Source organism: Lagopus leucura, unplaced genomic scaffold (genome assembly GCF_019238085.1).
Source record: "Lagopus leucura isolate 7727_CA_CO unplaced genomic scaffold, USGS_WTPT01 Super-Scaffold_100043, whole genome shotgun sequence".
In the NCBI taxonomy this organism is placed as follows: Eukaryota; Metazoa; Chordata; class Aves; order Galliformes; family Phasianidae; genus Lagopus; species Lagopus leucura.
This window is the reverse complement of record NW_024962290.1, coordinates 137,101-159,804: the sequence shown is the minus strand read 5'-3', so window position 1 is coordinate 159,804 and position 22,704 is coordinate 137,101. Positions and strand designations below refer to the sequence as shown.

The window sequence follows — 22,704 nt, the reverse complement described above, 5'->3', positions numbered from 1 at the left end:
GGTGAGTTTGCCCCTCCAGTTGGCACAGGTGGACTTTGGGACACGTAGGAAAAGCATTTCTGACACACTGCAATAAGCGTGGACCCCCAGCGCTGTGGTTGTGCGGTTTGCATGCGTGCTTTCACATGAGCAGAATTGGTGTGGGCAGCAATTTATCTTCTGCCCATCACTGCAGGTTCAAAATCTCTTTTTGCTGCTGCTCTCTCCACGCGAATCATGAGCAGAGAGGGGGGGTGGGTGTGGGTCTGGAGGGAACGTGTGGGCTCTGGCATGGGGCACACAGGTGTGTGCGTGCGCCGTGCAGAGCAGGCAGCTAGCTCTCCTGTTTTTCTGCTGTAGAATAAAATCTGTGCTTTGTGATGGGCACATGAATCCCATGCTTCGACGTGGCTGCCCCTCCAGACGAGGAACCCAACACCGAAGAAATGAGGGGGCTGAGCAGTGGTGCTCCCGAGCTGCCATGTCGTCTCCATCACTGTGGCTGCTGAGCCGCCTAATGAGGGGCTTAATGGGGATTAGCGGCCGCCCTTTGCTCCACTGCGTCCAGAGGGGGCCAGGGCTGCGTTGGCAAGAGGGGAACATGCGTGGGACTTGGGATGTGTGTGGGACAGCTCAGCCACACCACACAGCTGGGTGTGCTGGGCCTGTGGGTGCGTGGACAAGGATGGTCCCCGCTGCGAGGGTGTCCTTGCCTGCCAGAAAGAAGTGGCAGATGGGCATGACGTCTGGGGTGGGTGAGTGTGTGGGCTGCGATCTGTGTGCAAGAGAGAGGAACGTTTTCACAGTGGTGGGTGGCTGCATGTGCACCGTGCTGCCCAGTATTGATGGAGCCGATGGGGCTGGTGTGCACACCCAGCCCATCTTGAGGTGTCCTAGCCCTGTAGGACACATCCCCAACACTCAGAGGATGCAGCAGGGCTAGGAGCCACAGGTGGCAGGGAGCCAGCAGCTCTACTGCACACATGGGTGCATGGAGGGGAAGAGGGGGAACTTCTCTGGTGGTGAGAGTGGTGCTGCCCCCAGTCTGTGCCTGCTCCCTCTCCACAGACCGCTCCAAGTTTCCAAAGCAGCACTGCACAGAAGGACTGAGCAGAGGGGAAAAGTGAGAGGGGCAGATGAGCTAAATGTCACAAGGTACTTGGCTGCTTCTGGGCATGTGCTGAGCGAGGACCCCCAAAGGCTGGGGAGCAGGAGTCCCCACACACCCTCCCCAAGGCTGGGGTGCTCACTGCACCTTGATGGAAACCCCACTCAGCAGCAGGGGCTGCACCTGATGCTCTGCCAATCCTGCATCCATGAAACAGCCACATGTAGAAATTGCTCCTTGCCTTGGTAGGATCTGGGCTGCTGGGGCAGCCCACTATGCCCTCTTTGAAAAGGACTGCGTGTCCCTATCATCCTTGGGGGCACAGAGTGTAGGGAGTAGAGTACGGTCCTGATCCCATCCCATCTCACCCATCACAGCCCCAACACAAACCCAGGCAGTTGGAGGAAAGCCACCACGGCTCTGGCTTGTCCGTGGAAACAAAGTAAGGTCGCAGTGGAGTGCTGGGGACAGCTGGAGGCTGCCAGTCTGATTGGCCACGTCTTACCTCTCCCCCCAGCAGTAACTGCGCCAGGTCCTTCCACCCATCCTCTGCAGGTATTAAAAACCCAGCAGCACTTTCCAGGCCAGCAACAGCCCACAGGAGTGGAGTTCTGCGCCAAGGAGAGGAAAGGGGGTATGTGCATGCTGTCTTCTTTCTTTCTGCTCCTTCAGCACTGAGCCCAGTGGCTCCATGTGGGGTTGGGGTGAGCGGTGGGTCTGGGTGAACTGGGTGTTGATGTTGCACACAGGAGGCTAATGGATTTTATTGCTCTTGTAATGGTTTGATCTGCAGGAAAAGTAGAAATTAGCGAGCAGCATTCTCAAACCAGATGCACTCTGGGTTGTTTGTATGGGAGAGTTATACTGGGGGGCTGCTGGGTGCCAGACTGCTCTGCTTGCTTGGCTGGGAGTGGGTGGTGCTCCGAGCCCCTCATCACCTCCTCTGGGGTGGGAAAGTGAGGGCAGCCCAGCTGCTTGGGGCCTTTCCTGCACAGCCGTGCAGCCAGGCGTGAAATGGGCTGAGAAGAAAATAAAAGCTCACCTCCCACTGCAGTCCCTGGCACGGCTGCAGAGCGAGGCCAGCGTGCTCATCCTGCCTTCCTGCCCTTCTCTTTGCTTTCACCGCTTTGCAGCTGTCTTAGGGTAGATGGCTTTAGGGCACAGGATGCAGACTCTGGCCTGGGTGGGCATCGCCAGCCTGTGTTTGGGAGCAACCTGGGCTGTCCCAGCCAAGAAGGAAAGGAAGAAGGTGGAGAAGCCAAAACCTGACCTTGTGCTTTATGAAAACCTGGATCTGGAGAACTATGACATGACTCTGGACAGCTATGGGGACATCATGGACCTGAACAACTATGAGGAGCTCTATGACTATGGTGACCTGGCTCCCAAGGTGAGGGGAAGAAGAGGGCATGTAGGGCAGGGCTCACCTGGGGAAGGAGGCAGGGGATGCCCCGAGAAATGGACCACAGCTGGTTCTTGTGGGCCATGGCTGGAGAACAAACTCGGCCCCTTGCACAAGCCTATGAGCGTTGGTGGTTCTTCCACTTGTTTTGCTGTTGGGAAGGCTTTATCCAATCCCAAATTTCTCCTGCTTCCTTGTGTCCTGCCTGGGCTGAGTGTTGCTATAGGATGAACCATGCGAAGACGAGGAAAAAGTGTCTGCATCCCTCTGGGTAGTAGAGAGTAGATTCTGAAGGGCCAGGAAAGCTGCTGAAGGAGCAGCTGGCTTTCCTATGAGAGGTGTCCAGTACCCCAAAGGGGAGTGGGAGAACTTGCTCAGCCTTCATACCCCATCTGTTTTGCAGATCGAGGTTGGGACTTTGGCTCCTCGCCCCAAGGACCGCGGGACTCTGCCAGAGCTGGGCACAGCAGCTCCAACACCAAAGTTGCAGCCTCTGGCCACCACCAATCCCACCCGCCCAGCACCACCAGGACCCAACACTGCGCAGGGTGAGCACAGACCGACAGGGTTTCCATCCACTGCAGCCATACGGCCCAGGGTGGGCATGGATTGTGCTCTGCAAGAAAGAGAGCAAACTCTTTTCCAACAGCAGACAGCAGCAGTTATTTGCTCTGCCCATGCAGCAAGAAGAGGAGGGGTGCTGGGGTTTGCCTTATTGCACAGCAGGCAGGAGTGCTGCAGCAAGACATTTCTGAGAAATGAGCTCCAGCAAACACCAGCAACATCTTAATGAGCACAGGCATTGTGAGAGTTGGATAGAGTAGCAATTAGATTAGCGACAATTAAAATCCTGTAGTGAGGGATAAATATCTTTATTCGTTTTCTGTGATTCCGGACTGGGACAAATTAAGGAGGAGGCAGAGGGAAATTGTTGCCTTTCTGCTTTGAACTCTCCCATTAATGGATATAGAGCCTGGTGGCCCTGGGGGAGAGGAAGCCTGCATGGGAGGCACCCAGCTTTGCCCCTCCTGCTGCCCCTGCCCAGCTTTGCTGGGACCACCTTGCTTGCACAGTGGAGTAAAGTGTTTTGCTCAATGCAAAACTATTTTCTTTTGCTTTCTTTTGCCACATTTTTTCTGTGAGAAAAAACAATGTGTCCAAATGAGCTTTATGTCCAGCTCTGCTGTGCTTGGGAACCTCGCATCTACCCTTCTCCCATAGGAGCTACCCTGATCCTGAGCAGATTCATTTATTAGCAGACCTCAGGCTAGTGCTTCCTGACCCTTCTTCTGCTGGTTGGGATGCTCAAGGGAGATGGAGCAGCCCAGCTGTGCCATGCTCAGCCATGTCAAGCCATGCTGTGCTATGCTGAGCCGTGAGGTGCTGTGCTGTGCCATGTTGTGCTGTGCTGTGCTGAGCAGTGAGGTGCTGTGCTGTGCCATGCTGTGCTGTGCCGTGCCCAGTGCTGCCTCTCTGCCCCCAGGCCTCCCCAGCTGCTTGCGCTGCCTCTGCATCAGAACCTCCGTGTACTGCGATGACACCGACCTGGAGCACATCCCACCTCTGCCGCCCGACACCACCTACCTGTACGCCCGCTTCAACCGCATCGGTGCCATCCGGGCTGGCGATTTCATGGGGCTGAGTATGTTGAGGCAAGGCAAAGGCCAGGCCCTGGGGTGGCCTTGCAGGGACAGGTGATGATGTGTGACCTGCGCACCCCCTCCCTCCCTCTCCCATCAGAGAAACTGAAGCGAATAGACCTGACGAGCAATTCCATCTCCTGGGCAGACGTGGATGCTTTCCGTCTCCTCCCCAGCCTGCAGGAGCTCATCCTGCCTGAGAACAGGCTGACAGCTCTTCCCGAGCTGCCCCGCAGCATTGTCAGGCTGGATGCCCGCCTCAACAGGATCCCCAGTGCTGGTCTCCGGCCCGAAGCTTTCCAGGTAGGTGCTGGAGCTGTTGGTGTGCACTGAGCTGTGCTGTGCGCCCACAGACCCATCTGGATGGTTTTAACCCCGTGGCAAGGGATGATGGGGCTGGTGCTGGGGGCAGGGAGTGAGGAGCTTCACCTCTCATCTCTTCCTGCAGGACCTCACGCAGCTGCAGTTTCTCCATCTGTCTGACAACCAGCTGGACTACATCCCTGCACCCCTGCCAGAGAGCCTACGCTCCCTGCACCTCCAGGTGAGATGTCTCTTTTTTCATAGCAAATCCTCATCTGCAGAGCTCCCTGCAGCTCCTCTGCACTTCTAAATCCCATTTTCCCCTTTCTCTCACCTTCCAGAACAACAACATCCAGACCATGCATGAGGACACATTTTGCAACAGCCAAGACCAGAGCCACATCCGCAGGGCGCTGGAGGACATCCGCCTTGATGGCAACCCCATCAACCTCAGCCTCTTCCCCAATGCCTACTTCTGCCTGCCCCGCCTGCCCACGGGGCGCTTCCTCTGAGCCCCAGCATCAGCCCCTGATGGCGAGCATCCCCAGGTCCCTGGCGCTCCACCTGCACTCCCTTGTTTCCTGCTGTCCCATAGAAAACATGGGATTAAGGCAGACGTGTTTAACCTTAGTGTGAGCTGAGCATCTGAATGCGGGTGAACTCAGTTCTGGGGCAAATAGAGCCAGGTGTGAGCAGCTGTAATAAAATGAAGACTTTAAAAATGAATTCAGTGGGTTTTTTTGTTTTGTTTTTGTCTCTGGACAGTGAGAACAATGGAAAGTTCTCACCCAACCCAACAGCTTCTTTGTGACCTGTGCTGGATGCAAGGATGGGCACTGCTCTGTGTCCCAATTCTTGCTCAGTTCCCTGCCTCCTGGGGACCTTGGGAAGACTTTGTGAGTTTGCTTTAGGGGTTTCCAGGCCAGGAGTTGCGTTGTTGCAAGGAGGTGATGCTTTGACCTGTACAACGGGCTGTCCCTCACCTGTGCCCAGGTCCATGGAGAATCTGTCCCTGGCTGGGACACAGAGCTAATGTGAGCTGTGTCTGGAGGGTTCGTGCAGAAGCTCCCTGCGTTTTGGGGCTGCTTCACAGCCCAAAGCCTGAAGGCAAATGTCCTCTCATCCAGCAGCAAAGAGTCACTTGGATGTAGTTAAAATATCTCATGTCAACCCAGCGTTTCAAACCTGAAGAGTTCTGCCCAGTGGTGAGATATTTTAAATGTAATGTATTCATCCTCAATATTTTTAAACACATGTAATAAACATGCGTACAGTGAGAGAGATGATGCACCCCCGGAGAATCCAAAATCCTGAACTGAAACCACTGAGCTCAGCCCACATCCTCCAGCCCTGGGGATGCAAACTAAGGCAGCTCGAGAAAAGATTCAGCTTCTCATATATGGGCACACTGTGAGCACTGCTGGGTGCTGGTGCCTCAAGTCTGCCTTGCTGGCACGGCTCGGCGACACGCTGGGTGTGCCTGCGTGCACTTTTCCATGCAAAGCCCTAAGAGGGGCTGCTCTGACACAGGCTATGTCCATCCAAAAGCCAGGACCTTTAATAAACGGTGAAAGGAATTTGTTTCTGCTCCAACCATTCCTTCCAGGCTCTAGATGCCAGGATTTATTAGCTCCGTTTCCTTGCCATCCTGGAGTCACCCGGCTTTCCCCAGCAGTGAACTCCGCTCCTTCACGTTCATCCCACTAGATGGCAAGGCAGAGTATTTGGAGACGCCTGACCTGAACGTCCGACTGCAAACTGAATCTCTGCTGTCTGTATTCCTTTTCGGGATGTTTTAGCGTTTTTGAGAGATTCACGGGCATGCCCATGTAGCTGGAGAAGAGCTAGAGCTGTGCCCAGGTGTGCAGAGAAGGTGATAAAAGCAGCCGCAGGACGGAGAAGGATTTGCTTCAATTAGCAGGGGTGAGGTAGGTGGGGATTTCTCCGGGCGTAAGGGCTTTGCAGAAGCCAAGCTTTAATGCCAGCAGTGCGATGACCCGGGGGGCTCTGCTGGGGGGAGCTGAGGTGCGTCTAGTGTGGCATTCAGGTCTCTTCATGTCTAAAGGAGGAAGGGGCAGCAGGCCTCTGTCTTCCTCACCTCCAGAGTACCAGGGGTCTGCTAGGGAGCTGAGCCCTGTTACTCCGCATTTGGTACCTGTGCTCCTGTATCCTTGCTGCTTCTGAGGAGAGAGAGAAGAAATGAGTGCCTCCCTGTGCAGGGAATAGGATGTGGGATGTCTGATGCTTCTGCTGCTGGCCCATGGCTGTTTCCCACCCTTCTAAACTCCTTTGTGACCTCAGTGGAGACCAGGTGCTCAAACTCCCCCCAATTACCTCGAAGAGGTTGGAGGAACCTACCTGGCACTTGCATGGGGACACAGCCTGCCCTGGTTCTGAATGTAGCAGCTGATCTCAGGGGTCTCCGCCCAGTCATGTGTCCTCAAGCTCCCTCGCTCCTGCTCCCCATGTCCCCAAGTTGTGCCCAGGCAGTTGGCAGTCCTGGCTGCTGTCCATCCTTGACATCCGTGGCTCTGCCCAGCTGATGGCTTGTACCATTTGTGGAGACCTGTTTGGATCTAAAGTCATTTCTGTGGCAGAGATTTTTAGGGCTGCACAGACTATCCCACGGTTATACGCATGCAAAGTTCTGTGCAGCTCTGCTCAGATTCATGAGCTGCTTCTGCTGACCTGACGTGGGCACAGCCTGAGCACAGCAATTCAGGGCCGGCAGCTGCCAGACCTGCTGCATGTATGTGGGGCTGAACAGCTGCAGGGGAGGGAGTGGAGCAGCCCAAGAAAGAGAAATGAGTGCAGGGCCCTCTGCTAAGAGCTGTCGGCTAGAGCTGTGTGAAGGCAAAACATCACTCTGATCTCAGGAGCTTTCATTGAGGAGCAGCGGGAGCTGCAGGGCTTCAAAGCTGCTGTGAAACGGTGAAGGCTGCACTGCTGGAGATGGTGAGATGAAGGGGGACAGGAGCATCCCTGCTTAGAGGGGATGGATGGGACAGGCAGCTGCTTCTGAGATCTTTTAATCTGGGGGCTGTGTACAGGAAACCATGTCCCCACTGGCATGAGGATGAAGAAGGAGGAGCAGAGCTGTGCTGAGCTCCAGGGCTTGTGTCCTGCCTGTCCCTCTCTTTCCTCTGTCCCTCCTCCCTCTCCCATCTCCATGTGTAATTCATGCTGCTCTCCTCTCACTGTCTCTCTCTGCTTGCTGCTCAAGGTCACCTTCCTTGCTGGGCTGGATTTTCACATATTGATTGCTTGGCTCCAACAACCAATGTCTCAGTGAGCTCCCAGGCTCATGCCAGCTCAGCATCTTGTCACTCTCTGAAAGAAGCTTCTCCATATGGGCCCCCCTCCTTTTTCATCCTGCCCTCCTCTGCACACTCTCCTCCCATCCCCTGCCCAGGCACGATTAGCAAGCACCAAAAGAAGGAGGGGAAAGCCTTAGAGGCATGGAGGAGCAGCCTTCCCCTTCCTCTGCCTGGTCATGTCCCTTGGTACTGCCTGGGGACACAGCCACCCTTTTCTTCCCTATTGTAACTCCACTGCCAGGGCAGTGCAGTGGGGACTGGAGGTCAGAGGCAGAGGTGGGAACCAGAGCAGCAGCAAGAGGAGGAGAAGGGAGGTTTTCAGCAGTCCTGGGAGCCAGGTGATGTGGGATGAGGTCACAGAGATAACACACATACCATGTCCACACCAGCCAGCATCAGTGTCCCCACAGTGGCAGCCCAGTCCCCAGCCCGCACCCAGGGTGGGCATCCACTGAGTTTATTGGCCAAGTGCAGTATCAATGGCGGGAGGGGAAAAGGCCACTGAGGTGTGGATGCTGACAAGATCCTGGCCTCCTCCAGGCTAGAAATCACCCTTAAATGCTGTTGAAGAGGAAGCGCTGTGGCCCAGCTCGCTCAGCGAGTGAGGCTTGGATGATAACAGTTTTATTTATAGCATTAACTGGCTGTTGGCTCAAGGCACCGATTTGTGCTTAGTGTGTGCAGTCCTTTAGGGTGGCTGTTTGTGCAGCTTGTGGCCGGAGTGCTTGCCTGGCCCTGCCAAAGCCATTGCCGTGCTTCCATTGCCTGGCATTGATCCCACCCTGTCCCAACTCTCATTCCCAGCCTCCCAGTCTGGCCAGAGCCTCATTTCCTACCTGTATGTTTACAGCATCCCATATGGAGAAATCCCACTTTAGTGCCATAGGGTCTGGGAGGTTGTGCTTCGCTAATGCTAATGGACTAATTAGTAATGGCCACCTGGTCACCACTGCGTTGCTTCTCAGCACCTCAGTTTCCAGATCTGTCCCTTATTTATCCATTCTTTAATTTATTTTTGAAGGATCCCAGTGCTGGGATTCATTAGATGGGAGCTGCAATGGTTCTGGAGACAAAATCACTGCTCATGAATTATCGCTGGGGTGCAGACAGCTGCCGGGGCCTCTGTGGGGAAACTCAACAATGGAAACTGAGACAAAATAAAAAAAATACAGCCCCAACTCAAATTGTTTGGGCTTTTCCTCTCCTCATTTTCCTCTTTATTGCTAGGTGAAGGAGGAGGAAAAATACAGCCAAAGAAAGAAGAGAATGCCTTATTTCCCTCTTTACAACCTTTTCGCCCAAATCCTGAAGGTTTAGGGCTGAAATGACAAGCCAACCCCCTCCGTGCAGCCGATCTGGGAGTGCCTGAGCACCCCGGGGCTCTTCCAACCTCCTCCTCCTCCTCCCTGCCCGGGGGGGGGGGGAGTCATTGCAGCAAACTGCTCGGGGTGGAGATGCACCCAAGAAGCAGCTATTCTTAGCGATGTTGCGTTAGGTCTTGTCAGCAGGAGCCCTGATGCCTGGGGGAGGCACGTGTCCCCAGGGGGCCCGCACGACTTAACCCAATTCCTGCAGAATCCCTGCAAAGCTCTCCGGGAGCTCTGCTTTGGGACAAGGGCTGCAAGGAGCCTGGGGTGATGAGGCCGAAGGGCAGGGGTCTGTGCTCTGCTTCACATGGGGGATGTGGCTGCTCTGGAGGATGCTGGAGGCTGCAGCATGAAAGCTGGTGTCCCCAATGCAGTCAGGATTGACAATGTTCTTGCTCCTTGCAGCGGGGGGCAAAAGCTGCTTGGTGTGTCCCCGGAACGGGGGTTATGCCCTCCCTGTGGCTGATCCCAGTTGTGGGGATCTGTCCCACACCCACGACCAGCAGCATCACTGCCCGGAGCAGCCCTGGCTGTTGCTGCAGAGAAAGGTTTCCCAGCACCACTCCTAAGGTCACTCTTTGTTCTCACCCAAGCACACCAAACCATCTCAGCAGAGAGGAATGTTGAAATGGAGGAAAGCACTGATGAATCGGCTCTACCATCTGCGTAAGCCAAGCTTTTCCCAGGCTGCTGGCACCAGCACCAGCACCTCACTGGGCACATAGCTCTCCTCACCAAGCATTCATTCCCCATCTCATCACTTCTCTGCTCCTGCCTTTAGATCTCACTTTTGACCCAAAGCCCTGTGTTGGCTGTGGGGCAGGAGGCAGCAGCCGATATGGAGGACCTGCAGACCATGAGCAGAGGAGGAGAGCCCCCACTCCTCCCAGCACGCCTGAGCGAGTGCCGGCTTTTAAAATAACCAGCCCAAAGCCCTGCTCTTCTGTTTCTGTGGGATGTAGAAAACCTGGAGAGGGGGAAGAGAGAACAAGCTTTGAGTGAGTGCGTGTGAGTATCACTAATTTATGATCAGAGAAATGTGTGTTTGAATTCGAAGATTACAGGGAAGGAGCTGGTATTCAGCTGATGATAAATCTGTTTTACTGGGGGGTTATGAAAAGGCTTCCCCACTGGGCAAATTGCAGGAAGGCAGAACGTAATTACCCCAAATTCCAATTTGAGTAATTATCTCTACATACCTGTCACTCCCCTGGTGCTTTCAGCTGAATGGGGAGGTTTTGCTTTCCCTTGCCTCTCTGCTTAAGAGAAAAAGCTTTTTTGCAGAGCTGCTGGGCTCCCTGAATAGCTGGGCTGCCCCGTGGGGAGGCAGGGGCTGGAGGCACTCGCCTGAAAGGCTCTGGGAGTAGCTGCCATCCCACCCGAGGCTAGAACACCCGTCCCTCTGCCTTTTGCCTGTGGCACCTGGGAAGGAGCCATCAGATGTTTTGCTGCATGTGGGGAGGGAAGAACGGGGGTAGGGGATTCGGGTGTCTGCATCCAAGGACATCTTTGCCCTTGCAGAGAGGGCAGCACCATCCTGGGCAGAGAGACCCATGGGGAAAGACCAAGCAAGGGGCCAGGATGCCGAGATTTCCTCCTTTGTCTGTGAGCAGGATGGCTGAGGTTTGGCAGAGGAGCCGTGGCTGGGAGGGGTGCTGGCTGCTTCAGCTGCAGTCTGGGGCTGTCCAGCCCTGTGCCTCCTCTCCCCGGCCCCTGGGCTCCCTGCAGGTGCAGCATCCCTGCGCCTCCACACCACACATTGAGGCAGCTGCAATGGACTGTAGATAGCTGTTCTAAGTGTTGTCTCCTAACGCTTCCCTGAAGAGCCAGGCAGCGTTTGGGGACATTAGAAATCGATGCACATCACATATGGATTGCTTTCCCTCTCTTCCACACCTCTTCATCCTCTCTGGCTGCCTCCATGCTTGTCCCCTCCTCCCGCCCCCAGCATTCAGCTCTGCTCATGGCATCAGCTGTCACCAGGAGGTAACAAGTCCGCTTACCCCCACCCCAATCTGGGAACAAGGGGCAGCTCCATCTTGATCCAACCATGCCCTCACTCTGCATCAATTGCATCTGCACGACTTCACCCAGCACTTGCCATGCGCCGCAGACAGAGCAGTGGCCGTTTGCACGGGGCAGCCAAGCAGAGAGAAAAACGACGCCAGCGAGAGGCAGGATGGCTCTGCATCTCACGTGGCTCCGGGGAGCTGCCAGACGGGTCCTCCGCCGGGGGCTGAGCTGCAGCAGGTAGAGGGCATTCACAATGTGAGCGCTCTGCCTGCAGCGGGGGCTGGGAGGGGGCAGCCCGGGGAGGGATTTTTCTCGTGGAGTTTCCTCCAACTCCAACGGGTTATTCTGTTTTACCTGCATCAGGGAAAGAAGAATCGGAGCTTTTAAGGGCTCTGAGCTGCGCACCCAAACCTGTGGCTGATGGTTCTGGTCTGCTCTTGCTGTTAGCTTACAGAGAGAAGATCTCTGTAAGTGAAGGAAACTGAGGCATGGAGAGAAAGGGATATTTCCTGAGGGCTTGGTAAGCTGTGTGTGTGTGGGGGGGGCAGCTTCACCTGATCTGGGAAGTAGCTTTCATGTTGACTGAAGCACAGCGCAGGGGTGCACAGACCATGGTGAGGGTTTGGGTAGGGCTCACTTGGGTTGGGGCCTCACATGTCTGCTTACATCCTCCTTTGGCTGTTCAAACACAGTGTTTGAACCTCTCACCTGGAGGATGTCTGCCCTGTACCTACGAGAGAGACATGCACGTGTCCTCTGCACTGCTGGCTGGGGACACAAGGACGGGTGGGCACCATGTGGGTAAGGGGGTGGAGAAACAGAGGCACCTATGGTTTCCAGTGGGTTGTAGATGGCTGTACGGGGGGGTCATTAGGATGAGAGCTGCTCTGGGGTCAGGTTTGTGCCTTCCCACGTGGTGGACGCTCACATGGCCGCACTGCTGAAACTTGCAAGAGGCCATGCAGAAAAATCAATGGTTGTGCTTCCGAATTACCGATCGCTCAGCAGATCGATGCAGCCTGCCCTGCGACTGCTGTACTGATAATGAACACCAGCAGTGGGAGCGCGGGAAGGGCTGCGGGCGTCCTGCTGCAGTGCCTTCCACGTCTCTATTTGTTCATGCTTTCACTGTAGTTCTTTTCCATTTCCTCACGGAGCTGCTTTAAACAGAGATCAGGTGATTGGTGGGGAGGGGGCTGCTACAGAGAGCTGCTTGCCGCTGTGCTGGAGGGGCTAGAATCAGGGGCACGTTCTGTAAAGAGGGATGTGGGTAATTTCTGACTGGAAGTGCTGGCTGGCGTGTGTCATTCCCATGGCGTTATTGTTGCAGCGAGAGCCTTCTCCCACAGTTGTGTAATTGTGACTCACCAGGTCTGGGAGGAGCGAGGCACACGGGGGTGGAGGTGCGTGTGGTGCCACGCTCTCTGGTGCTCCCCATCCAGCTGTGCTCCCTGGCTCTGCCAACAGCCTTTGCCAGGCTCTGGGATGCACAAACACAGTGCCAGCAGGTTTCCCATCCGCCTGGCATTGCTTTCTGCCTGGGGGAGGTTATTTTTGTCCTTGTCATTGTGGTTCTGTTTGCACTTTGGTGACCCCTTGGCACCGATAATAACATCTTTTAGATCCCCGATTAAACTTGCTGTGGTGTCACAATCAATAAGCGTTGGCAGCTGAGACTGTAATAAGTATAATAATCCCCATTAGGGTAACAAATGGGGGGCAGAGAGAGCGGGGCTGCTAATAAGGTAATGGCATGAATCTGCTTCGGTCCGTTGCAGCTGCAGCATCCTCACTGCAAGTGGTGGGGACAGGGCTGTAGCCTTCTGCTTCTGCTGCTCTCGTGTCTTGCATACCCCAGCTTGGAAATTTGGCTTTGCAACATCTCTTATTGGTATTCTGAAATGAATGCTGCTCGTGTCCCCTGTACTCAGTGTGGCAGAGGGGACAGAGCTCGATGCAGCCAAGGAAATGGCAATCCTGCCCCAAAGCTCAAAGGAAAAGTGAAGGCTGATGTTATCAAGTGGAGAAATTCCTGCCCCAATCCATCCTGCTCGCTTGTTTTATGCAGAATGGGAGTTCTGGGGGCTGGGAGGGAGGGGATGCCGATCGCATTAAAGCAGCTGCCCAGAGGAAAAAGATCGATACGTAATTCTGTCCCCATTGATCCACGGCTCCGATGCTGTGGCTGTCCGCTGCGTTTTGATCACATTTCACAGTCACAGATGAGAGAGCCCCAGCAGTGGGAGCCCTTTGCACTGGGAGTACTAAAGGATGTCAAATGCTTTTCAAGTGAAAACTGTATGAGTTTTCCTTAAATAAACCCAAAATAGAGCAGTGGGAGCAGGGAGGGTTGGAGTGGTCACGGGGCTGTTGCTGTTATCATTTCTTGCTGAGGCTTCTATGAATGCAGGAGTGATGCTCCCTGCCCTCCAAATGTCACCTGGCTGAGAGGTGGCCACCAGAAAACCCCACGCCCTAAAAGCTGCTGGCACCAGCATGTGTAGGGGGCATCCGTGCTCCCAACCGCCTTTCATGGGAAGGGAGCAGCCCTACCTGGACCCAGCGGGGAATTTCCAGACAAGTTATTTTCTTGCTCGAAAAACAGAAGTTTGTTGAAATGCAGTATGTTTATAGGGAAACATCAATTTCTACACATTTCTATTTCAAAATGCTTTTTTGGGGAAAAAAAAGAAAGCTTTCGCCAAAAGACCCCACTTGACCACTTTCTCAGTAGAACATAATCCTTTTCTCGCCTCCAAATTACTTTTCATTTTGAAATGTAAGTAAATGTATTGCAAAATCCCCTTTTGAAAAGGGGCTGGAATCCCGCTGGAGCAGCCAGGGAGGATCTTGGTGGCAGGTTAACTCCTTCCAGCCTGGGCTCTGCGTTTTCAGACCCGTTCCCTCTCCTTTCCTTTTGATGCCACTTTGCATCCTGCTGCAGCATGGTTAATGCCAGTGTTTTCTCCCTGGTATGAAGATTACTTCATCTCCAGGCATCAGGTTTTAAGGGCTGGCAGAACGCAGGGCAGAACTGCTCCTTTCTGTGCTGTTTTTCCTCCCATTTACCCTACTTTGCAGCAATTTCACTCGCTTGGGGACAGGATGCTTGTGGTTGCCCTGGCCCTGCTGCAGGCGTTTCCCCACAGTGGGTGCGAATGCTCTGCTGCCACACTGCTGCAAAGGCTGCTGATGGCACCAGCCCAGCAACAGTGCCCAGCAGCACCACATCAGTGCCCTCTCAGCCCAGCACCACTTCCACTGGTGCTGTTCTGCCCCTTTCTGAGCCATTGCAGGCCTCATCAATAGAATAAAACACGCAAACAAGATGCATTCCGTTAATAAAACGAACATCTCCATTGATCACCCCTGAGTTATTAATTCAGCTAATGGCTCAGTTGCAGATTTTAGTTTCCCCTCACCCCCAGCATGTGCGCTGCACCCTTGCATGTGCAAGCACTCATCAGAAGCACCAGTGCAGCTGGAGAAATCAGCTTTGCTTCTGGGACTGGGGCAAAGGCAGAGGTTTTCTTATTTGTGAACTACAGTTGAGACCAATTGTGGCTATGAAAGGAGCTTGTCACCTTCCACAGGAGAAATGCCAGCTTGGCCACAGCCCTGCGGCAGCTCCCAGCCCAGATGGATGCCTCCAGTGATTTCTGCAGGAGATGAAAGCATCCATCATTACCTCTCCAAACCAGTCTGCTGCTGCGTCTTGCAGAGAAAAATCTGATCAATTAACATCTGTTGGGGTGATTCAGTGCTGTGCAACGCAGAGCGTGCTTCCAGGTGCAGGGATCCAAGGTATTTCCCGCCCTGATACTGGTGCCAAGACCCTTCGTGCCTGCAGCACCCCCCTGGCATGGCTCAGCATGGACCCCAACGTTCCATGCCAGCTCCTCCCCAGGCTTCCTGCTGGAAAAGCCATATGCCTAGAGCACATCAGCCCCTTCTGCCCTGCCCAAAGCCTTTCCAGCATTGGAGGGGTTTGAGGTTGGGACCCCCAGAATGGAGCAAATGTGCTCAAATCTTGACATAGCAAGCAGTGACTGTTGGTGAGCAGCCAAAATCTGACCTGCTTTTCTCTTTATTATATCTGCTTGGAAATCTTGTGCAGCTCTTTAATCAAATGCTTCAATGCCTCTAGAGCTGGAAAGGATTCAGAGAATGTGCCTGGACTGTTTGCAAACTTCTCCTGGCTCCAAATGCATTCCCTGCTTTCTTTTCTTTGGGGACAAAAGGAACTGGAGCAGGGAGCCCTGCACACATCAGCTTCACCCCAGCTGTGCTCTGGAGAAGGGTGCAGTTGAGCTGGAGCTGGAGCCAGTGGCCATGCTTAGGCTGGGGCAGGGGTGTGCAGCAATGCCCAGGGCATGTGGCAGTGGGAGCCACTTCCCTGCTAAGCTCTGTGGGATGGAAGAGCCCATGAATTGGGCTGCACCCTTTGTAGCTTGCCAAGGGTGGTGTTTTGGTGTCCATATGGACTTCAGTGGCTTTGAAGCTTGATGCCTCCTTTGGAAACGGAAACCTAAAATTATAGCAAGCACATCAATGCATCTGCTGGAGAGTACCCGATGGGCTGGCAGTGGGATATCCAGTTCCCAGCTGGGGAAGGCTTGTGGAGAGATGCAGGAAAAAGCCAGGAGCTATTTCAGCTCCCTGTGCCACCCCCTTCCTCACACAGCTCCGGTTTCAATGCTAACAAATGCTTTGCAGGGAGCTGTGCCAGTGATGCTCAGAGCACGCAGCATGGGAGCAAATTGTCACCCTGCCCCGTGCAGGGAAATCCCTTTGATGCTAATGTGGCTGGAGGGGGAAAGAAGAGGAGTGGGCATGAAGGCATCCTGCTTGGCTGGTTCTCTGAGCCCTGACAGGCTTTGCAGTGTTCTTCTGTTGCTTTTCAGCTTTTGCTGTTAGATTTGATAATTGCAGCTGGCTGGCTTGCTCCCTCCTTGCTGGAAAAGCACTGACTTGTTATGCGCTTCAGTGCACCCAGGGCAAGGCTGGATCTTGCAGAGCTGGTGGGGGAGGATGGTGAATGCATCCATTGCCTAGAAGGCTTGGAAGTGAGCCTGATAAAGGAGAATACGCCTTGCTGGAGTCAGGCAGAGGTGTTCAACACTTGGGATACAGCCAGAAGGAGGAGCAGGGTCTGCAATGGGCAAATAATGGGGTTTTCCAAGTGTCTGTTGTGCCTCTTTCCTGGCAGCATCAGCGGCCTGGTGTGGATGGAGCAGCCGTCCGGGTGTTTCCCGGTGGACCTGAAGAGTGATGCTGCGGCAGCTCCGCGCTGTCATCCGTGATGCAGATGTGTCACCGTCCCCCGGGGTCCCCGTGCGGCAGCCAGTGCCAGCTCCTGCTGCCACCACCATCTCTGAGTCTGCGAAGGAGGGAACCTGAGGCCGGAGCATCTGTGCACACAGCAGGGAGCTGGCTGCTGGCCCCGAGATGCGCTGAGCGGTCACAAACAGGGGACAGAAATCCCTGCCTGGCCTGGAAGGAGCCCCTCGGGCTCAGGAGAGGTGGATGTGGTGGATGTGCTGTCTCTGCCTCCCACATCCCTTTGTCACCATGAAGCTGAATGCTGGGAGCCTGGTGGTGCAGCCCTGCTGCAAATCCTGCTTCTGCTTGGGTTCTTCTGGGATTCATGACAGCCTGGAGGGCTCAGGGTGGGTGCAAGGGAGGAATCCAGGAGGCAGAAAGAGCTGGGAAATGTGAGGGAAGAGAGCTGTGGGGGAGGATAAGGACCTGAGCTGGGTATCAAGGGATGGAGCAGCTGCTGCTAGCAGTGTCTGTGCCCAAGCAAGCTGCTCCTCTCTCTTTTGTAGCCCTCCCTGAGCCCACTGAGCTGAATCCCCCCCATATTTCTGCCCTCCTCCTTCCTCTGCCCCTGGGTGTGCCAAGGATGTCCCCTGAGACCCCACTACTGCCTTTCCCCTGCAGCCTCCCTGCAAAAACACTTTCCTAAGAACTCTGGAATAAAAAAAGAAAGAAGAAACAGCCCCCTTGTTCTGCTGTGACCAACTGGCTCTTTTTCCAGTCACAAGGGCGAGCTGAAGCAAAAGTTTCCATGCTGAGCAGGAACAGAAAGAGAGAGGGAGAAGTAACAAACCCTCCACTAAAGAAAAAAAAAAAACAAAACAAAAAAAAAAAAGACAAAGGAAAAAAAAGGGCAGCAAAATCAAGCATTGCTTCCTTTCCCTCATCTACTTCCTTTTTGGAACAAGGCAGGGTACTTGGAAAAGTGTGCTCTAAGCAGGCGCAGATGCATGTGCTGCTGAGCTGGAGATCAGAGTTGTGCAAACGTTGGTTTAGTTCTGCTCGAGCAGTGGAGTGAGGGGCGTGGGGCGCCTCTGAATTCGGGTGCTTTGAGGTTATTGCCACGTCAGTGTGCAAGGCTTTCCTGGCTTGCTTGCTGCCGGGTCCAAAGAGGCAGAAATGTGGTTTAAAAGCTGATGGTCCCCATGACATCTCAGGATGCTGGGCTTTGGAGAAATATTGAACAAGGAGAGATGGGCACCAAGTGCTTCCTTTTGGGTTGTGCTTCTGGGAGGTCAGCTTGGAACCACCAACAGAGCTCAGGTCCAATGTTTTGCCGGCAGCAGTGTTGTTGCTTTGGGGGTCTGGATGCACATTGGAAGTGACAGTCCCTGTCCCACGGTGCTTCCTCTCTCTGCACCATCAGAGTGATGAGACATTCTTGCTCTGGGGCAGCTATGAATAGCACTGGGATTTTCAACCTGCAGATTTTCAGGACAGAACCTCTATCCAGGAATCCTCACTGCAGCCTTCTGTAGGGCAGTGTGGGGCGGTGCTGGTGGCCTGCTAACAGCATCCCTTCCTCCACCACTCAGCTGTGTGTCGTCTGCAAGCATGCTGGGGGTGCACTCAGTTCCACAGTCATCATTGACAAAGATGTTGAAGATCACTGGCCTCAGCATTTTGGTTTCTCCAAAATCTCCCCTTGAGGTTCCTCCCTTGGTCCCCTCCTGCTAAATGGTTCATCCTGAACGCCCTCCTTAATGCCCCTGATAGTCACGCTGGCATAAATGCCTTTTGGACAGAACGCTGTCTCTCTGTACTCTGTACAGCCCTGATGAGCTGCATCCTTAAAAACTGATCCAAGTGATGTGACCTTTCCTCAGTCATTCCCCACTGCCCCAGGAATTTGGGAATGATGCACCTGTTTGTCTTTGCTGGGCCATAAAGGAGAAGAGAAACAAAACAGCAAAAGAGAAATAAAGCAGGGCAAGAGCAGCCGGCCCTCTCCTGGCTTGTTCTTATGGGTGCCAGGGGCAGGATGGCCCTGCCAGCAATGGTAATTCCCCACGGTGACAATTCCCTGGCAATTTCCTCCTTTCTCCTCCCTTTTCCCAGCATCACTCTCACATGCCAGCTCAGGCACGTCTCCGCAGCTCCAGGCAGAGATGTGTGCCTGGCGCTGGTGTTGCACGGAGGTGATGCTGCTCTGCTCTGCTCAGGCGGTCCCCTGCAACCACAGCCCCGCCATTCCTCTTGGAGAAGCAAATCCTGCTGGCTGTGACGCCGGCACAGGGGAGCAGCCACCCCGAGCGCCCTTCCCCAGCTCTCAGGAAGGGTGGATGCTGTTTGAGGAGGCGATGTGGGAACACTGCACCCCACATCCCCTGGCTGTGACCCTCCCTTGGGGAAACGGCGCTTGCTGGGAGCCAACTTGCTGTCGTTTCTGGAAAGTGGAGCTTTGAGCAAACTATTTATAAATGGAGTTTTCTTTAACTCCTGAAATTGAGCCATAACTTCAGACAAACAGGAAAAAAGAAATGCAGGCAAATAAACACAGGCAAAAATAAATATATTGGCAGCCTAATTTTGCAAACAGTCCAGTGGTCTTGGGAAGGGTCCAGGTTTGGAAGCATTGGCACTGGAGCTTGCCAATGGCTTTTGGTGGCCTGCGGGGCTGCAGGGGTTTCTTTCTGCCTACTTTGCTCAAGGATGAATCCTCCAGAGTATTTGCCCCCCAGGTTTTGGAGGAGCACAGACGGGACACATCACCCAGCATGTTTGCCTCCCAGAATCTGCCATCCCAAAAGCAGAGCTAGGGTGTGCAACCGTGATGGGCTCCCCGTTGTTTGTCCCTCCACAGGACTGTGGAAGCCAGCAGTGCTTTGCTGTGCTGGGGCCACCGTTCCCTCCGCAGCACAGGACTGACAGCAGTGCTGTCAGCCCCCAGCATAAATCCTGCTGATATTTAAGCTCTGAGCCATCTCTGCCCACCCACAATTACCTCGGTGGGAAATGCCAGGCACAGTGACCTTTCTCCATGCGGGGGATTTATGGCCTTGCATCGCCAGGGCTTTTACAGCCTGGTTTGTCGACACAGCCTCAAATGCCACCAGGGATGGGTGCCGCTCCATACCCACAGAGCGTGGTGCTCCTGCATCTGCAGGGCACGAGGCTCGTTGGATGGCAGCACCTCACCCACTGCACTGTAAGCCCTGCCCAGCCTTGTCAGCACTGCGTGCCCCGCTCCCTGCACTCCCACCGGCAGCCCCAGCCCATCTCAAACGCGTTCATCCATTTCTGCCACCGGAGAGAGCAGCTTCAGGAAGCAGGGCCATAAATTACTGGCAATGATTAGAAATAAAAATCATTACTGTGATGAATGGGGTTTTATTTCTCTTTTAAGAGAGATCGTGGAAAACCAGAGCGGAGGAGAGGCTGGGGAAGAGGAGGTGTTACATTTTCAATTTTTGACAAGTTAAGGAGGATAAAGCTGACTGCATGAGAGATCTTTGAAACAGGCGTTTGCTGTGTGTCCCTTGCTGGGGATGGAGGGAGCATGAGTGTGTGCGTGTGAGTAAGGGCTTCAGTAACCAAGCCTGGCCTCCAGCACCTCTCCTACCAACACACCGCATACCTTGAGCTTCCCATATGGTTCTGCATTATCAGGACAGCGTATTGCACTTCTCAGGGCGATGCTTGTGCCTTGGAGAAGTTGTCTTGGCCACTCATGGCGAGGTACTTGGTGCTGTACAAACCCTGTGAAAGCAATGTTCGTAGCTTCAGTCTGCGGGGAATCATCTGCTGGTGTCTGCAGTGCCCACATCCCACGTCCTACAGCATCCCCGTCCCATAGCGCCGGCATCCCCGCATCCCTCTGCACCCACGCTCCTGTCGCTGGCTCAGCTCCTTCTGGCACTGCAGCTCCCAGATCCAAAGGGAAGCTACGCACATGATGACTTCAGGATTGGGAGCTTGTATTAATTAAGCAGCAATGATCCAAGTCACAGACCATTTCCTGGGGATTAATGACTGCCTGGGAGGAGTTAATGACTTGAGATGAAGCCAAAAACCCCATTTACCCCAAATGATGCTGAGTGTGAGCACACACCCTGTGCCAAGGTCAGCACCACCATTTTAAGACAATATTTTAAATCAGTGCTAAGGGTAATGAGGTCTAGGAAATGGATTTTCCTTCTCACCATGGTAATGCAGATCAATCGTGGGTAAGTTTGGGGAGAGAGAATGCCCTTGGCATTAAAGCATGGGCCCATTACTGGGGGCAGGATGGTGCCCAGGGAGTGCCCCCCACCTCTGCTTGCAATTTCTAGCTGAGCTGCATAGGCCAGAAGCACTCAGAAGATGCAGGCGTGAAGAGCAAGGGAAGCAGTGAGGCAGAAAGAGCCCCACTGCAGCGTTGTGCCTGGAGTAAGCCAGAATCCGTCCACTTGACGATTACTGCCGATAAATGTTTTAGAGTTGTCATGGCAATGAAAGAGCCTGGCTAATCCTTGGGTTGCCTTTCCTCAAAGGGAAGAAAGTTTGCAGCGCCGTGGGGTGGGTACCTGCCTGCGGGAGGGAGCAGCCCTGCGGGTGCTTTCATCTCAGTGCTGCCAGTCCTCCCATGCGCCGATGAAAACGAGTCCTTCTGGAGGAGGGGGAGAGCTTCTCCATCCCCACCAGGCAGTGAGCGATCCCTTTGTGATCACTGATTATTTATTTGCAGTATATCCCTGCCTTGTATGTCAGCGCATCCCTGCCTTCCCTATCACGGGTGGGATGAGTGAATGCAGCACCAGCTGGTCACGGGATGCTCTGAGCAGACTGCAAATGGGGATTAAACTGGAGGTGGATGTAGACAACATGATACTTGGGGAAAGAAGAGTCTAAATGCATCCTGCCCAAGCATCTGTCGCTGGCTGCAAGTAGAAATCATAGAATCATAAAACACTTGGTTTGGAATGGCCTTTGAAGTTCATAGGACTGTACAGCGGCTGGGTTGGAAGGGACCTTACAGCCCTCCTAGCCCCAACCCCTCCCTCAGCCTGTCCCCACAGAAGAAATACTGCAGCCTCTCCAAGCATCTTCATGGCTCTCCTCCAACAGCTCTACATCCTTCATGTGCTGGAGGGCCCAGAGCATTGGCTTTTCCCTTCATCCCAGTCAAAGCAGAGCAGTCCAAGGCACCAACAGACAGCAGTGTGGTGGGAAATGGGGCAAAAACACCCAGCCCAGCAAGTATCTCTGTCTCCTGGGCAGATGAACATCTCCAGCCAGGTGTCTCCCCTCTCTGAAGCCAGGATGGAGCTGAGCACTTGGTGAACAACCAGGCACCATCCACCTCATGGGGCACACACAACTGCTTTCCCACTGCAGCCAAGAGCTTCCACAGAGCTGCTCATTCAAGGCTCACTCCTATTACTGGAAAGTTTTATAGCCACTGACTGTTTGTGATTAATCATTTTGTTTTAATCGCTGCTCCCTTGGCTGGCAGAGGCTCAGAGGGGATTTTATGCCTCTTGGCTGCTTCCCTCAGGTATGTTCCAGGATGGTCTGATTGCAGAGCACCAAGCATGAGAATAGTCAAAGCATGCATGCAGGTTCAGTGGGGTATGGGCTTGGTGGCCGTGCCACCAGCAGTAGCTCAGGAGCCAACATGCCACGGAACCCCTCACTCAGCATCTCTGCTTCCCAAGCAGCACAGTGGGAGAAATCTGCACTGAGAGCATTGGATGCTGGCAGCCCCCTGCCAAGAGCTGAAAGCAGGCGGATGCAGGGTGAGATGCAGCAGCTGTGAAATATCCTCCTGTGCATCACTGCACACTGCAGGAAAGAAATGCAAGGAGCAGCTTCAGAAGGCAAATTAGGAATCCCCGAGATGGAGTGTGCCCCAAGATGTAGGTGAGGATGCCCTTGCCTCTGCAAACAATGGGGTGTTCCCAGGCTCGAGCCAGTCCGAGTTCCACATCTCTTTTGTGGGAAATGATGACATCTGAAAATGGGATTTAGATTCAAGCAGTGCTCAGGATGCTATGGTCAGCTGGGAAAGCAGTGGAGCTGTTGGCATCCTGGGGCTGGCTCCCTGCACCTGCAGCTCCTGCAGCCCTGGCAGCAAGAGGATTAGAGCCCCAGACCTGACAGCTCTGCAAGAGTTCCTCCTGGCTTACCTCACGAAGAAAATCCTCGTGGGTAGCAGTTCGGAGTTTTCATGAGAAAGGGGTTACTCAGAAATCATTTCCAATTGCCATTTTCAAACATATGTGGGGGGACACTACTTGGTACCACTGCAGCACTGCAGGCTGCTTCCAAGCAGGCA

General features: G+C 54.1%; 1 protein-coding gene and 1 long non-coding RNA gene across 2 annotated transcripts; both read left to right on the top strand.

Moving 5' to 3' along the window:
• Window positions 1-2,234: 2,234 nt before the first annotated feature.
• OPTC (opticin) lies at window positions 2,235-4,944 on the top strand. Its single transcript, XM_042884450.1, has 6 exons — window positions 2,235-2,477; window positions 2,893-3,037; window positions 3,973-4,131; window positions 4,230-4,432; window positions 4,578-4,673; window positions 4,774-4,944. The coding sequence occupies exons 1-6, from the start codon at window positions 2,235-2,237 to the stop codon at window positions 4,942-4,944; spliced, it is 1,017 nt and encodes a 338-aa protein (XP_042740384.1).
• A 6,452-nt stretch (window positions 4,945-11,396) lies between these two features.
• Window positions 11,397-19,767, top strand: LOC122187046. Its single transcript, XR_006181234.1, has 2 exons — window positions 11,397-11,649; window positions 16,339-19,767. It is a non-coding gene; the product is annotated as an uncharacterized LOC122187046 (long non-coding RNA).
• Window positions 19,768-22,704: the final 2,937 nt, after the last annotated feature.

Coding starts and splice junctions, on each gene's coding strand:
- OPTC (XM_042884450.1), top strand. CDS start 2,235: ATGGCTTTAGGGCACAGGATGCAGACTCTGGCCTGGGTGGGCATCGCC. Junction 4,433..4,577: donor TCCGGCCCGAAGCTTTCCAG/GTAGGTGCTGGA, acceptor CTCTTCCTGCAG/GACCTCACGCAGCTGCAGTT. Junction 4,674..4,773: donor TACGCTCCCTGCACCTCCAG/GTGAGATGTCTC, acceptor CTCACCTTCCAG/AACAACAACATCCAGACCAT.